At 40.2% G+C, this 15,324-nt stretch overlaps 2 protein-coding genes across 3 annotated transcripts in view; one reads left to right on the top strand and one right to left on the bottom strand.

Annotated features, from left to right (window-relative positions):
- The window catches only part of hipk3b (homeodomain interacting protein kinase 3b), a 43,180-nt gene extending 41,870 nt beyond the window's left edge, over positions 1-1,310 (bottom strand). The window contains exon 1 of the mRNA XM_069173361.1: positions 950-1,310. Within this exon, the coding sequence (XP_069029462.1) occupies positions 950-1,022 (73 nt within the window). The 5' untranslated portion in view covers positions 1,023-1,310. The remainder of the gene's footprint in view (positions 1-949) is intronic.
- Positions 1,311-3,398: 2,088 nt separating this feature from the next.
- cstf3 (cleavage stimulation factor, 3' pre-RNA, subunit 3) lies at positions 3,399-15,312 on the top strand. Of its 2 annotated transcripts, XM_069173595.1 has the most exons (21): positions 3,399-3,602; positions 4,320-4,430; positions 4,614-4,709; positions 9,770-9,802; positions 11,035-11,132; positions 11,230-11,296; positions 11,382-11,416; positions 11,568-11,694; positions 11,827-11,904; positions 12,016-12,178; positions 12,425-12,534; positions 12,657-12,773; positions 12,861-13,079; positions 13,173-13,275; positions 13,424-13,493; positions 13,614-13,809; positions 13,934-14,084; positions 14,279-14,373; positions 14,492-14,552; positions 14,762-15,003; positions 15,201-15,312. In XM_069173595.1, the coding sequence occupies exons 1-20, from the start codon at positions 3,576-3,578 to the stop codon at positions 14,959-14,961; spliced, it is 2,157 nt and encodes a 718-aa protein (XP_069029696.1). In that variant the 5' UTR covers positions 3,399-3,575; the 3' UTR covers positions 14,962-15,003; positions 15,201-15,312. The 2 variants fall into 2 exon arrangements, with proteins under 2 accessions (XP_069029696.1, XP_069029695.1); XM_069173594.1 differs by having other exon boundaries at positions 14,762-15,311.
- The last annotated feature ends 12 nt before the right edge of the window (positions 15,313-15,324 follow it).

Genomic DNA, 15,324 nt, shown 5'->3' with positions numbered 1-15,324 from the left:
TCGGTATGATTAACCTGACATTAGTTTACACTTTGGGCTCTTACTCTTGTCTTTCACCGTGTTTACACTGGCGGTTCAGGAAAATCATCTTTTTTTTCTTTTTATAGCTGGTGTTGGTGTATAAATGCAAAATGAGGTGTACTGCAACTTAACTTATGCACGAGAAACCAGCTCCAGTCACCAGGATATATTCGACCACATCAAAGAAGCCTCATAACAGTGACGAGCATTTACCGGAAGTGTTCTTTATACAATTGTGCTAATCGTTAGCTACCTTCCAATAACACGTGGCATCACTACACATGTGGAACAAAACGTATATTAGTTATAATCAAGCGAGTGTGACAAGAGGAAACGCGTGACTGTAAAGTTTAGCCAGCTCTTATACTGGTTCATCGTTACCGTCCTGCTGCATTTGTTTTGCTACCCTTAGCTTAAACCCCCCCCCCCCCCCGAGTTACTTGCGAAGACAGGCGTGAGGCACACACGAAGTAACACAGCACCCACCGGTTCATTCACCTGGTCCATCCCGTCGGTGTGGAGTAGGCTAACATAAGGCAAATCAACCGGTACAGCAAAAAAAAAAAAAATACAACGAATAATCTCAACGTTAAGCAAAAAAAAAAAAATGCTGGTAAGAAAACACGGGGTCGCCGTGACAACGCTGAAAAACAGCAAACACCGACGAGCTCACGGTAACGATGATCAGCAGCGTCATCGACACCGCCGCTGCACGGCGCGATGAAACAATTCACCTTTAGCGGATCAATTATTCAAAGTGTCGACAAGCTGAAACAGGTGACAACGTTACACGGGCTTTTGAAAAAGCTCACCAGCTAAGTTTGTAGCTAAGTTGTGACTTCGTGTTACGTCACGTTTAAACGTATCGTTTCTAAAGTTGAGCGGAACAAACGAAACGCGGTCGGCAGCTTCTCCCTCCGTCTCTTACCTTCACATAGAGTCACTATAAGTATAATCCAGGGCTTCTCTGAACATGTTATGGACTTATAAATCCATACCATGCACAGTTCGCCTGCATTGCTGCCATCTTGTCCTAGACGACAGGAAGGGAGAGCTCGCTGTCGGTAACGCCACCATCTCCCACATTTTAAACATTAAATAACTCTTGCATATGTGTGTCCGGGAGCACCACACCGAGCCCAAGTTGTAGCTACACAGTTCAAATGTCTCTCCGTCCTCTTTGGGCAGTGTTGCCCATCTCTGAAAGGGCGTCCGTTCCCCCTGTCTAGACGTGCGGTTCCGCGGCCCTGCCAGCCTCTAACATGTCCCTTTTCTCCAGCAACTGGAAGCAAATGTTTGTGAACTGACGGCATTGGTCAGACCGGAGTAGTCGATCACAGAAAGCAAGTACGTTCACAAAGATTGAGTATTTGATGGTAGGCAAAAGGAATACAATACTAATGAAACACAATACAATAGAGACTTTTATATATATATATATATATATATATAAGAAAAGTCTAATATTCAATAAAGAACTGGTGACAACTACACATTGTGTACTCACCTAAAGACTAAATAGATACATTTTAAATTTGGCCTATGTGTAACTAAAATGATGAGGAAAAATAAAGAAATAGAAATTTGTGATTACTGGGGTTACGACACAACTTATCAATAAAACACATTAAAGCTAAAGGGTCTTTGCTCTACATTTGCTATTTACTCCCCTGCAAGATGCAGGAATATTTTTTTTTTTATAAGATAATCACATCCTGATAGTCTCCTTGGCTCTGCATTACAATATAGAGCCGAGGAAGCTTTAAAGTTAATAATGATGTGCAGTAAATCAAAATCAATGAGAACGCTGTATATTTTGTGTAATAGCCATATGTATTGTGATATATATATATATATATTTTTTTTTTATTGTTCCAAGTGTTGATATTATTTCTCAGAGTGTTTAAAAAGCTGTAAGGACAAGTACAATACAGACTTCTGCAAGGTACTTCAATGTTTCTTTCTTCTTCAGCGAAGCATTATAGCAGCAGAGACCTCTTAAGGAATTGAGTGGGGGGTGTACAAGCTGAAGTCCACTGCTCAGACAGTCAGGAGGCACCCAGCTGACAAAAAGCTGCTCATAAGCCCCTGAGAGGACCAGTTGTAATCTAATCCACCAAAAGACATTTGTCTTTGTCAGTCCTCATCTGCCCCCACACCATTTACAGACAACAAACCACCTGGCCCGGTCAACAGGAAAGAAGATGGGAACACCTCTTGTCTAACATGGTTCATCATACGTAAAGACAGCTTGGATGGTAATAGAGGGATCAGAGTAAAACTAAACCCCCTGGAAGTTACTGTATCTTCTCATGAAAGACACAATGTCTCCATTGTCGGGTGATATGTTGTCCCTCATCAATGAAAAGGGACGCCATCAACAATGTCCTTCATTATAACATATTTCACATCTAATTAAATCATGGGATTCTTTTTCTAAAATGTAACTATATCTTTAGTTGTTTTTTTTTCTAACCAACAAAGATTGGGCCCAGTAAGACTCAGTCACACTCACAAATAATATAAAATATCTGGTGCGTAATTAAGGAGACGTTCTGTAAGATCACATATATCATAAATACATGAGCGTCAGTGCGAAAAAGCGGTGTTTACTTGTGTTGGAATAAATGTTCTGTGGTCTTTTATTCTGGTCTGGTCGAGCGACTGGCCAGACACATATACAAGCGCACGCTCCCCGCGGCTATCATTTGTCTCCCCCTATTGGCCAGCAAGGCACCCAGCAAATTACAGCACAAAACCAGCTTTTGTTGTGTTCTGTTGTGTGATATTCTATAATTTTATAAAACAATGACAAAAACCTGCATAGTTTTATAGATAAAGTGGGTTAAGGCTCATAAGCCCTATGGATAGGAGTTAGGGCTGTGTATCTACATTTGTCTAACAGCCACGGCCAGAAGCCGCCTATTGGACAAAAATCGAAAATTAATTATGAATCACCTCAATGCACGTCCTTGGCATGGCTTCATCATGTTCACACGACAGTAAGACGTAATTTGCAAAAAAAAAAAAAAAAAAACTTTACACCGTGCATTTCTTTCTTTTTTTTCTTTTTTTGTGGTACATTTCTCTTTTTGGAGTAGGTTTAGGACAAGGCAAAGAAGTAGTGCACGTACATAAGTGTGATATCGAGGGCACACCCTCTACAACCTAATCTCCCGACTGGAAAAAAAAAACAAAAAAAAAACATACAGTGTGATAATACATAATTTGCTCAGTCACATGTGTTGTAGTCATCTTTTTTGTTGTTGTTGTTGTTGTTTGTTGTTGCGGCGATCAAGGTTTTATTTTGAAAGACTCACGCCGGAAGTGCTATTGTCGTTCCCACCGGCAGACCGGAACTTCAGCTCCACGCCATTTTAAGACATCGGCGAGCCGTTGAGCAGCTACTTGCTTCGCGGCAATGTGATCGAATCCTTTGAAACTATGCCGATGACTTAGTGGTTTTAAAAGATCGCAAATTACGTTATTATTTGACCGCTAAGCCAAACAGATATAAAAACCCACCATTTCTAACCCAGAATACTCCTCCAGCCATGTCGACCGAGGGACCAGCCGAGCAGGTAGCTACCTACTGTTCCTCCGAGGGGCGAGCCGATAGCATGTGTTAGCTCCGTGTGTTGTGTTGGATCGTGTTTTTGGGGTAATCGTCGTGTTTACGTTACGATTTGACGCTTTAGACGGTAATTGTTTGCTCGTAGTTCACAGTTACGCAGACGGGAGTGTGGTTTGCTTGGGTTTGACGCAAAGCTAAAAAATAAATAAATAAATTTAAAAAAAATAAAAAAGTTAAATCTGTCTTGCGCCGTCAATGATCGACTGTAGCGTTGTTGCTACTTGACGCCAGATGAGGTGAGCCGACCTCACACATCGCCCCGACGTGAACCTTTACGTTCACGTGAAACCTCGACTTGTTAAATCGACGGTTTTGCAGCTAGTTTTCAGTGTTGGTATAATCTAGCTAGCTAAGCCAAGCGTGGGGGAAAAAAAAATCATGTTCAGTGTTTTTAAAACTTGATTTAGCAAACAAATACTCGCGAGCTTTGCCTTCGTTATGCTGCGGGGAGGTGACTTAATTATTCAGGGTCCATTAAAGAACATTTAACCCGAAGCTATATATATATATATATATATATATGTATATGTGTGTGTGTGTGTGTGTGTTAAATGTTATGCTGGCTCTCTCCAGCCTCGGGCCCTGAGAGACGTCATTACAATGCACTACCAGCCGATAGAGAGCCATAACCATTTCTGTCCTGTGCCTTTGTGTTGTCTTGCAGGCTGCTGCTGCTGCTGAGTATATTCCCGAGAAGGTGAAGAAGGCAGAGAAGAAGTTGGAAGAAAACCCATATGACCTTGACGCATGGAGCATTCTGATTCGAGAAGCACAGGTTTAGTGACACAGAGTTGTATTCCTGGGGTTAAGGAAACTGGGACTATGGGTGGGGGGTCAAGGGTCCTGGGTTTCTTTAAAAATTCAAAGCACTAAAACCTTTTCCTTCCCATTATGGTACACATGACTGCTTCTTGGTATGTTAAATAGTGTGGAATGTAAATGCGTTCTCCTTTTTTAGAACCAACCCATAGATAAAGCGAGGAAGACATATGAGCGACTTGTCTCTCAGTTCCCAAGTTCTGGCAGATTCTGGAAACTATTCATTGAAGCTGAGGTTACAAATTTTTCTTTTCCTTTAGTGTGCATGGCTGGGATTTTTTTCTAACATGATGATCAACAATGTGATTTTCACACAACCAAAATGTTTCTTGCTGAAGTTTAAAGTCACAATTCTTGGTTTGAATCATTGAGCCTGGCTACTTTGATTGGACAGCTGGACCCCTGCGTAGTTTCCACCACAAACTTTTTATCCATATTCAAGAATATTAAATAGACCTTCTTTAAACCTGCCTTTTGAGTAACATGCACAATGATGGGTTTTGAACTTTGAAGAATAATGTGAAACACTTTGTCAGAATTTGACAGGCTCCATAATATTTAAGAATTGTGCCTTTAAACAACTACAAAGGGGAAGTCATCTCAAACCGTTTCTTTTTCTCATAAAACTCTTTTCATGTTCCCAGGATATTTAAAAAAAAAAAAAAAAAATACATATTCTCTGCGCCGTATTTAAATGGGGTAAAGTGCATTTGTTGCATGTTTGGTCTGCAACAGTATTAAAACTATTTTAATAGTATTGGAGTGCATTAGCCTTTTATTCACTTGTCGTGTCAATTTATTGCCTCCTGTGTCATTTCTTTTGGGTAATTTTATAAACAAATATTTTGTTTGTGTGGCCCATTCTTTCCTTGAGACATTCCTCCCACCCCCCACCCCACCCCCGCCCGCTCCTGAATACATGACGAGTGACCCAGTTGCCCTGATACCATCAGTAGGCTTTGCTCTTACGCAATCAGCTTTTGATATGATGATTAATTTTCCCTTGCACATAATTTTTGCTAACCTATTGATGTGCATTTTCTAATGCCCTGCACCTCTGTCGATGACGTCTGCAGCTGGTGTTAAACACGTTGTTTGCCCAACATTGTACAGCGCTATCAAGCAGTGGAATTCAGCTCCCAGTTAAAAGGCCAGTGTGTACTTCTGCAAAACACTTACCTCTCTGCTCTATGTAGCGTTTAGGGTGAAATTGTTGTGGTTTGTTGTTGTAGGGTTTCTCCCCAGGGTGAAGCTGCTCCCTATCCTCTCGTAGCTCCCCCATACCCTCACTCCTGTTCTTCACCCACTTAAATGGTAAAACAATACAATGCTGCCTTTTGCAAATAGACTTGGACTTCTCAGCAACCAGTGCAAAGTTTTTTGTTTTTGTTTTTTTCCTTTAATTGTGCCAGGAAAGCTTCAGTCTTCACACTACTAACATGCTACCAACTGCCACCAGTGATGACAGCATGCTACGTCATAGAGAAAGAATCACGCTTACGTTACCTATTAGTAATGGGTAATTTGCAGCATGCAGGGGAGAGACAGGCAACACAGATTTTATATTTTGATTGGTTTGAAACCAGTCTAGCATTAAAATGCTCTGTGAAAATGTGTGTTTTGTTCACTTAAATGAGACATGTTCTCCTAGACTAGTACAAATTACAAATACAAAGGAAGACCATCAGTGAATGGTGAGCTATATACTAATCTCTGCATCTTTAAAAGACACATTCGCAGATAAAGACATGAATACTTAAATGTTTTGCATGTCAAAGGATCTGGTAAGATTCATGAATTTACGCTTGAGAAGCTGTGATTAAGAAGTGCTTTAGGAACAGTGAATGGGGAAGTGGTTTGAAAATATTAAGTGCTATAACCCGGAATGAAATTTGTTATGCGCATAAACATTACTTCCCCAAAAAAACTAATTTGAGTTCAAAGCTTATTACTTATTCAAAGGAAATAGTCAAGTCCCTTAATGGTGACAGACAAATTAGGTCTTAAAAAAAAAATTCTAACCTTTTTTCAGCCAACTTAATTTCTTTCACTTATAATGTCACCCTCTCTCCCCACTAAACTCCAAACACAGTCAATTTCAAAACATGATTAGTTTGTCATATCTACGTAGAGGTTTTTGTTTGCTGAAATGACGCACTGGATATTTGAACTGGTTCACCAGGTTTTTTGTTTTTTTTGTCTTGTTGATCATTTGAAAGCAGACGGTTAAAACTGAAATCCAAGGCCTGTGTTGGAAAATATTTGAATTACTTACCACTCAGTTTGTAACCAATAGTATTAAGACATGTCGTCTTTGGTAAGTATGTGGAGGAGCTCTTATCCTTCCCCTTTTATCAGGGCTACATGTAGGCTTGATTTGAAAATGTAGTTGTTTTTTAAAGACAACTGTTAGAAAACAAAAATGGATGTAAAATTCCTTCCATTTTTTGTTTTTATTTCATTTTATGGTCACACTAGACCACCGTGTATTCTCATTAAAGGCCCTATTTGCAAAAGTTGCCCACAAAAAAACAAAATCCAACCAAGTTTTTTTTTTTTTTTTTTTTTTTTTCCATTATCGCTTTTTTGGTTCCATTTGTTAAAGATTCCAGCTCAGTCATTTATTTCACTAAGTGCATTCACTAAAAAGCCCAACTGTAAAGGATCATGTGCACCTTTTAGCGAAGGTTACCAGCACATGTTGGCTCAGACAGACGTGAGAGTTGCTTGTTGATTTATATTTGGTCGCGTTGCCTGAGAACACGAGGTGCAGATTTAACATGCAGAGTGTGAGAAGAACGTACTGAGGCCACCTTCCTTTTGCAGAATACATTTCTTCATTTTATTCAAAGATTGCTTTTCATTGTTGAAGCAATCCCAGAGAACAAAATATAGGCCATCTTGAGGGAGAAAACCAGCAGAGACTAAGAAACATTCATAACTCAACTCAGCTTAGAGTCTCATTTATTTTCTCTTAGAATGGATTCTTATGTCTTGCACCTGCAATGTCATAGTTCCTACTGCATAACTTGTTTGAAAGTGGGAACCAAATACAGTTAAGAAACTGTTGAGGTTTGAGAAATCTTCAGTGTAGTTATTTTATAGTTGATGTGGGGGAATTGTGTTGTTTTACTAATATGTTTCTGCCTATTACCTGCTTTCTCTACCTTTAGGTGTTTGTATATTTAATAAGCTCCCATTTTATTGTGTAATGTTATGTGTAATTTTTCTTCTTCTTTTTTTTATATATCAAAGCAAACTGCTAGTGTGCTTACAGGATCATATAGGTGTGTTTTTTTTTAGGGGGTAATCTTCAGTAGGATTTGAAGTCAGTAGAAGTGTGTGCTTTCATGAGGTGATTATGTAACCTGCTATTAATGTCTCACTCTTAAAGCAGAACGTAGTTACACGGTAATGTAGGAGGAACATTTAGACATTTCTGTAACTATCTCAGCAGGCTCATCCAAACATGACATCATTATAGTGCAACTCGTGTCCATTATGTAGCTGATCTGTTTCAGTGTAGCTACAGGAAAACATGAGGTTTGCCTCAGATGGGGGAAGAACTTTTACTGACTACTTGTGATTTTATCACACAGAATTCATCCCTTAATTGAATATGCTGCATTTTGTAATGCTTAGAAACGAATATTCAGTGTAATGTTTCATTTTAATTGTTTTTAAAGCTTGATTAAATATCTTAAAATTGTATGTGCGGTGTCACATGATCTTTACAGAGGAATTTATGCTTTTCTTGGCTAAAAAAAAAACGTTCTATCAATGTTTTCATCAGGCGATCCATTTTTGAAACTCCCCACCTTAATGCTTCTTTCATATTATTTGAGATTTGCTGGTGCTTTTTGGCTTTTATTTTGAAAAGGGAGTAGTGCAAGTTACTTTTGTAGGGTATTTTAGAGTCATTGGCATTTAATAGTCTTAGAAATACATAGTTTCAAGAAATAATTTCTAGTCCAGGGAATGTAGAAAGTTTTATTTTTCTTAACCTGTGCTGTACGAGAGATTAACCTGTCCGTTTACATGAAATGCATGCAACACAAATTAACTTTTCATCTTGAACTGTGAGATGTAGCAATTTTCTTTATATGTTGTAAAGAGTTAGTACAAAGCACAGTAGATACAGGTTACAGGTCTTATGTGTTCTTTGGGCCGCAGTGGGCAGTTGAGGTGAGAAGAGGACAGGATCCTATGTGTGTGTATGTATATATATATATAGAGAGAGAGAGAGAGAGAGAGAGAGAGAGAGAGGAGTTGCAGTCACAGCATTTAGATTGTGTATCAAATCAACTGGCATCAGGAGCCTTGAGAAAAATGTTTATAGCAGGTCAATCAACCAATTTGACAGGATGGAATTCAGTTTGCAGTATCGTGTGAATATCATTGACAGAGTTATGTAAACCTCACTGTGGAGGCAGGCTTTTACTCTTCAAGCTTCTAGCTTCAAGCAGTATCAGTGCATTGTTTTCATAATTTCTCCCTCTCTCTCTCTCTCTCTCTCTCTCTCTCTCTCTCTCTCTCTCTCTCTCTCTCTCTCTCTCTAGCCCTCCTTCCCCCCCCACCCCTCCCCCCCATCCCTCCCCCTCGCCCCATTGCCCCCTTGTAACCTTTTACTTATTGAGGCCACAGTAAAACGGTCACCTTAAAGCAGGGCACCAAACTCCCTGAGTGTTGTAGGGAAGTTTCCCTGCCATGTAAACAATTCCTTGTGTCTCATCAAGGCCAGGTTAAAGCTGTTTTTTTTTTTTTTTTTTCCATTTACTTTCTACAGTGCTGCAGTGCTTATACTACAGAAATAAGAGCCTCAGCTGTCTGTACTGTAGAGTGCTGTGAGATTATTGCTTGAACTCACCAGTGCTGCAACAGTGTTTACAAAAGGACCACGCACACCCGAGGCTGTGAAAGGACATGTGCTTTATACATTTCAAATACTGTATTTCTTAGGTTTAGAGTCCCTTTTTGATATTTTTCTTGAAATTAATATTCTAGTTCTGCATTGATTCTGTAACACATGGTCATCAGTGTTTTTCTGGGTTATGTGGCACCACTACAAAGAAAATAAACCCCTTTCTAAAAGTAATTTGTCATTCTTGTGTGAATTTCACTTTGTTGATCTTTAAGGTCCTGTGGGAGTGTGTGCGTGTGCGTGTGCGTGCGTGCGTGTGTGTGTGTGTGTGTGTGTGTTTGAGTGGTTACATCTGCATGAATGCATGTTTCCTGTAAGCCATAAAAGTAGAGGAGAGTTTTGTATTAACATTACATTTACACTCTTATTTACAGATCAAGGCTAAAAACTATGACAAAGTAGAAAAGGTAAGTGTCCATCACACTCGTGGAAGCTGATGATGTGTTCTTTTCAAATCTGGGAAGTCTTGGGAGGGAGACTGTTTCTCATTATTTTAGCTGTTAAGTAGAGTAGTGACTTGTTGATTAATTGATTAGTCGATTGACAGAAAATTCATCTCAGACTATTTTGATGATTGTTTTTTGTTTTGAGTAAATAAAAAAAATGCTGAACCTTTTTGATTGTAGCTTCTTAAATGTAAATATTTCTGTTTCCTTTTGTCCTCCATGGTAATAAACTGAATATATTTTGCTTGTGGAATAAGGTGGTCAGGACAAAACATGGAGTTTTAGGCTGTACCTCGGATTTTTCACCATTTTCTAACATTTTGGAGACCTAGCAGCTCATTGATTTTAAAAAAACAAAACAAGGAAAAACAATTCATTAACAACTTGTTGCTTCCCTACTGTAAATTACTTTGTGATTACCACTGAAATATGCCTTAAAGTCAAGGTATTACACTGCATCTGAAAATGAATGTGAAAGTAATTTAATTTTGATCCATATAAGAGAACATGTTATTTAAAAAAATAAATAAAGGTCCTTTGAAGTTGGACTTGGTTCCCCTGCATACTGATTTTCAACCCTAACTATTATTTTACACAGACTGCAGATAGTACTTCCATGGCTTTATAATAAGCTTATAAAAGGATTGTATATTGTTTAATTTCTTTGACTGATAATCACTTTTTTAGAATATAACCATGATTTAAATGCAATATATTTAATTGGTTACACTGATAAACTCTGCACTTTCTCTCTCGGTCACCACACTTTAAGTAAACACTGCGAGAGGATCTTAAAATGTCTACTTTGCTCAGAATTTGTCTGAATGTTAATTTAACACCTCCAACTATTTGTAGACCTTTAAAAAAAAAACTGGGGCTCATTCATTTGATCTTGTTGAAGCTCGCTGAAAGGATCTTAGTCTTGTCTGAAGAAGCATATTAACTGAAGAGCCCTGCACAACTGTTCTGCATACAATCCCCCAAATCTGACACAGGCTTAAGAAAAAGCACTTTTCTGGGTTTTCCCCAGTGCAGTTAAAATCCTGCAACAAGGGCTATGCCACAACTGATGTGTTTGTTTGTTTGCTTGAACTTGGGTTTATAAAATAAGTGAGACACTGAAGATGGCATACAAAATGTGTGTTTCTGTCTTTCTTCCAGTTCTTTTATCTAACGTCTCATTGCCCCTGCAGTTGTTTCAGAGATGTCTAATGAAAGTGTTGCACATCGACCTGTGGAAATGCTACCTCTCATATGTTCGAGAGACCAAAGGGAAGCTTCCAAGCTACAAGTAAGACAGCGTGCTGCATTGTGGGTTTGATATACTGCCCTGCTGTATGATACACATTTTACATCATACTTATCTTACATAACTTCTTACCCTTCAGAGAGAAGATGGCCCAGGCGTATGACTTCGCCCTGGATAAGATTGGCATGGAGATTATGTCTTATCAGGTACACAGATATGAACTATTGATTTGTACAAGTATCAATTTCTCTTGACTACCGTCACCGAGCAGCTTTTCATATTCTCTCTCAGATTTGGGTGGACTACATCAATTTCCTCAAAGGAGTGTAAGTGTCTTATATTACATATATGTGTGTGTGTGTATATATATACATATATATATATATATATATATATGTATATATATCATATTGTCATACTTTATAAAGTGTGGTAGCAGCTCTAAAATGTTGACATTTTTGTATTGTGTTTAATTAGTGAGGCTGTGGGCTCATACGCAGAGAACCAGCGAATCACTGCTGTTCGGAGGGTGTACCAGAGAGGCTGTGTGAACCCCATGATCAACATCGAACAGCTCTGGAGAGATTATAGCAAATACGAGGAGGCGAGTGACCCACCCAGGCTTCTGACCTTTTTTCTGTCTTCCTACATATGTTTGCACTCATGGAGTTCTAGCTGTTTAAACATGGGAGTTGAGCTGTGGAGTGCTAGACTGACTTGTCTATTTCATGAGCAGGGAATCAATGTGCATTTGGCCAAAAAGATGATTGAAGATCGAAGTAGAGACTACATGAATGCCAGGAGGGTGGCTAAGGTGAGCCACTGAGCAAAGCGTCCCAAATCTGCCCAGAATCCTGCTTTGAAACCTTGTCCTATACTGTCTTAGTAAAGTAGTAGAGATTGACGTATGGTCTGCAATATTCAGGAGTATGAGACAGTGATGAAAGGGCTGGACAGGAATGCACCCTCAGTACCACCTCAGAACTCCCCTCAGGAGGCCCAACAAGTCGAAATGTGGAAGAAGTACATCCAGTGGGAAAAAAGCAACCCACTGCGCACAGAAGACCAGACTCTCATCACAAAGAGAGGTAACTGATGTGGCCTAGAATTATTGTGTGCAAATCTGTTTATAAAATATGCCCATGCTGCAATGCAATTTTACTCATTTTGAAAAAATATGTTTGTAAATAAATCATTTATGAATATTTGTGTTATGTAGGAATGCAGCCACTAGAGGGCATATATTGTCACTTTTATCAGTTTAGATGTGCAGACTTTGTGTTTTATGAATGGCCGGATCTTGTAGTAATTTGTTGCTGTGTTCTGCTCTGCAGTGATGTTTGCCTATGAGCAGTGCCTGCTGGTGCTGGGCCACCACCCTGACGTATGGTATGAGGCAGCACAGTATCTGGAGCAGTCCAGCAAACTGTTGGCCGAGAAAGGGGTACGAGATGAAACCTACCAATTTCATTTTACGATCGATTCTTTTTCAGAGAACTCCCACTTTAAGGCAAACTGTCCCACAGTTGTAAATCTTTTTCTTTTTTCTTTTTTTTTCCCTCTCAGGACATGAATAACTCAAAGCTGTTCAGTGACGAGGCAGCTAACATCTATGAACGTGCCATTGGGACTCTCCTGAAGAAGAACATGCTTCTGTACTTTTCATTTGCTGACTATGAAGAGGTGATCGTCCAGTTACATATTCAGCACAAACACTAACCAAGACTGCAAGAGACACTTATCAGCATATGCCTTTTGCCGTCCTCACAGAGTCGCATGAAGTACGAGAAAGTCCACAGCATCTATAACAAACTGCTGGCCATCGATGACATCGACCCGACGCTGGTCTACATCCAGTACATGAAGTTTGCCAGGAGGGCAGAGGGCATCAAATCAGGTCGCACCATCTTCAAAAAGGCCCGAGAGGATTCACGCACACGTCACCATGTGTACGTGACCGCAGCACTGATGGAGTACTACTGCAGCAAGGTCGGAATACATTACCACATATTTAATATAGCCGATGTAAGCTGCGACTACACGGCTCTTTAATTCTTTACATGTTCATATTTTTCTCTGCAGGATAAATCGGTGGCCTTTAAGATTTTCGAGCTTGGTTTGAAGAAATATGGTGACATTCCAGAGTACATACTTGCGTACATCGATTACCTGTCTCACCTTAATGGTACGTAGCAGTGGTATTGTGAAAGAAAAGTGAAAAGAAGAATTAATGTAGCTGCTTTTATAATAGGAAAAATGCCTCGTGGTATTGTCATGGTAATGATCTGACATGCTGTCTGTTCTGTGTGTTCACTTGTCATTTTTCTCATCAGAGGACAACAACACCAGGGTTCTGTTTGAACGTGTCCTCACCTCAGGAAGCTTATCACCAGAAAAGTCCGGGTAATGTCACATATTGATTAAGTGGTTTGCACGTATTTCCGTATTGTAAATTTGATATATCTCTGGCGATGTTTTAAAAAAAAAATGTTTTAAAACCTTGACGCATCTTTCGTTCCTCAGCGAGATCTGGGCTCGGTTCCTGGCCTTTGAGAGCAACATCGGAGACCTGGCCAGTATTCTGAAAGTAGAACGCAGGCGCTTTACTGCCTTTAAGGACGAATACGAGGGCAAAGAAACGGCCCTGCTCGTAGATAGATACAAGTTCATGGACCTGTATCCCTGCTCTGCCAGTGAACTCAAGGCCCTTGGATACAAGGTGTGTATATTCCCCTTTGCAGATGACTTAACATGGGACCTCTTGCTGCTGAAGCAGCTAAACAGATCAAGCTTTTCTGCTGACTGAAACTGATAGTTAACCTGTGTCTGCTGCGTATTTGCAGGATGTCTCTCGTGCCAAACTGGCAGCACTGCTCCCAGAAACCGTGGTGACGCCCTCCGTGCCTGCAATGAAGGACGAGGCTGACCGTAAACCTGAGTACCCCAAACCAGACACCAATCAGATGATCCCCTTTCAGCCACGTCACCTCGCCCGTAAGTAGTCCTCAGCTGCCCAAGGTCTTCTTGAAAATTTGAATAAATCTGTGAAACCCCTCATGCAAGACTATTATTCTTTAGCTATGTTTACGTTATTTTTCCAAAGCATATAGTCACTGTGTATTTCCACTCCTCTCTTCATGGATAAAAGGGTTCATCTTTGATGTAGCCTCTTGTGATTCTCCCTCCAGCTCCAGGTCTACACCCTGTGCCTGGTGGAGTTTTCCCAGTCCCGCCGGCTGCTGTTGTCTTAATGAAGCTGCTCCCTCCGCCTACGTGCTTCACTGTGAGTAGCAGCAGCTTAATGCCATCAAGCTCATATTTACTGGCAATGAATGATAGCAGCAGCTTTTTTTTTTCTTTCTGCTCGGATTCAAAGAGTCTGTGATTGTTTCTTGCTGCAGGGTCCCTTTGTCCAAGTGGATGAGCTCATGGAAACTTTTGGGACATGCACACTTCCTGAGAGTAAGTTTCTTTTGTCAGTGCTTTAGATGAATCCATACTGCATCTATTTATAGTAACGCAGCTGTGGCGACGGAGATATCAGTCAGTCAGTGACCGGGCCGAACACTTTGCGATGACAACTGTTCTCAAAATGTCTTACAGTGAGTTCAAAACGTTGTTCTTCCCGCGATTTGACCCGTTACTGACAAGACTTTCTGTGCTCTCCGCAGCTGTTGATGCTGCCGTGGAGCTGATCACCGGCAGACAGCCCGATGCCGGAGGGGAGGGCAACGGTTCCATGGAGAACCACGCTGTTGCCAAGTCACTCAAGAGGCCTAATGCAGACTCGGACGAGGAGGACGACAAAGGAGCCGTGGCTCCGCCCATACATGACATCTACCGCGCACGCCAACAGAAGAGGATTCGATAAAGTAAAACGCACACTGAACCCTTCGAGAATGTATCTTAACAGGTGATCTCATGTCCACTTATCTCTGTACAGAAGACATGCATACACACACACACACGGTCTGTACACCTGAGTGGTTTTGTGGCTTTTGTTTTGTCAACAGTTTTTATTTTTAAAGACTGACCATTATACTGTACAAACTTTTTAATTCTACCGTTGATTTTGGCACCCAGCTCAGTTTTGGCCTTGTTATGTTCCAGGGATGGCAAAGTGGAAGCAAGCTTTTTTTTTTTTTAGATAACTGAAGGAAACACCGTTCCTTTCAATAAAAATGGAAAATAATTCAAACAAATTTGCATTTTCATTTGACTTCAAAACATTGCT

This window comes from Embiotoca jacksoni, unplaced genomic scaffold (genome assembly GCF_022577435.1).
Source record: "Embiotoca jacksoni isolate LCO1_2020_lvr unplaced genomic scaffold, fEmbJac1.0.p SCAF_6, whole genome shotgun sequence".
NCBI classification, from domain to species: domain Eukaryota; kingdom Metazoa; phylum Chordata; class Actinopteri; family Embiotocidae; genus Embiotoca; species Embiotoca jacksoni.
The sequence above is the reverse complement of the archived record's forward strand: the minus strand, read 5'-3'. Positions and strand labels throughout refer to the sequence as shown.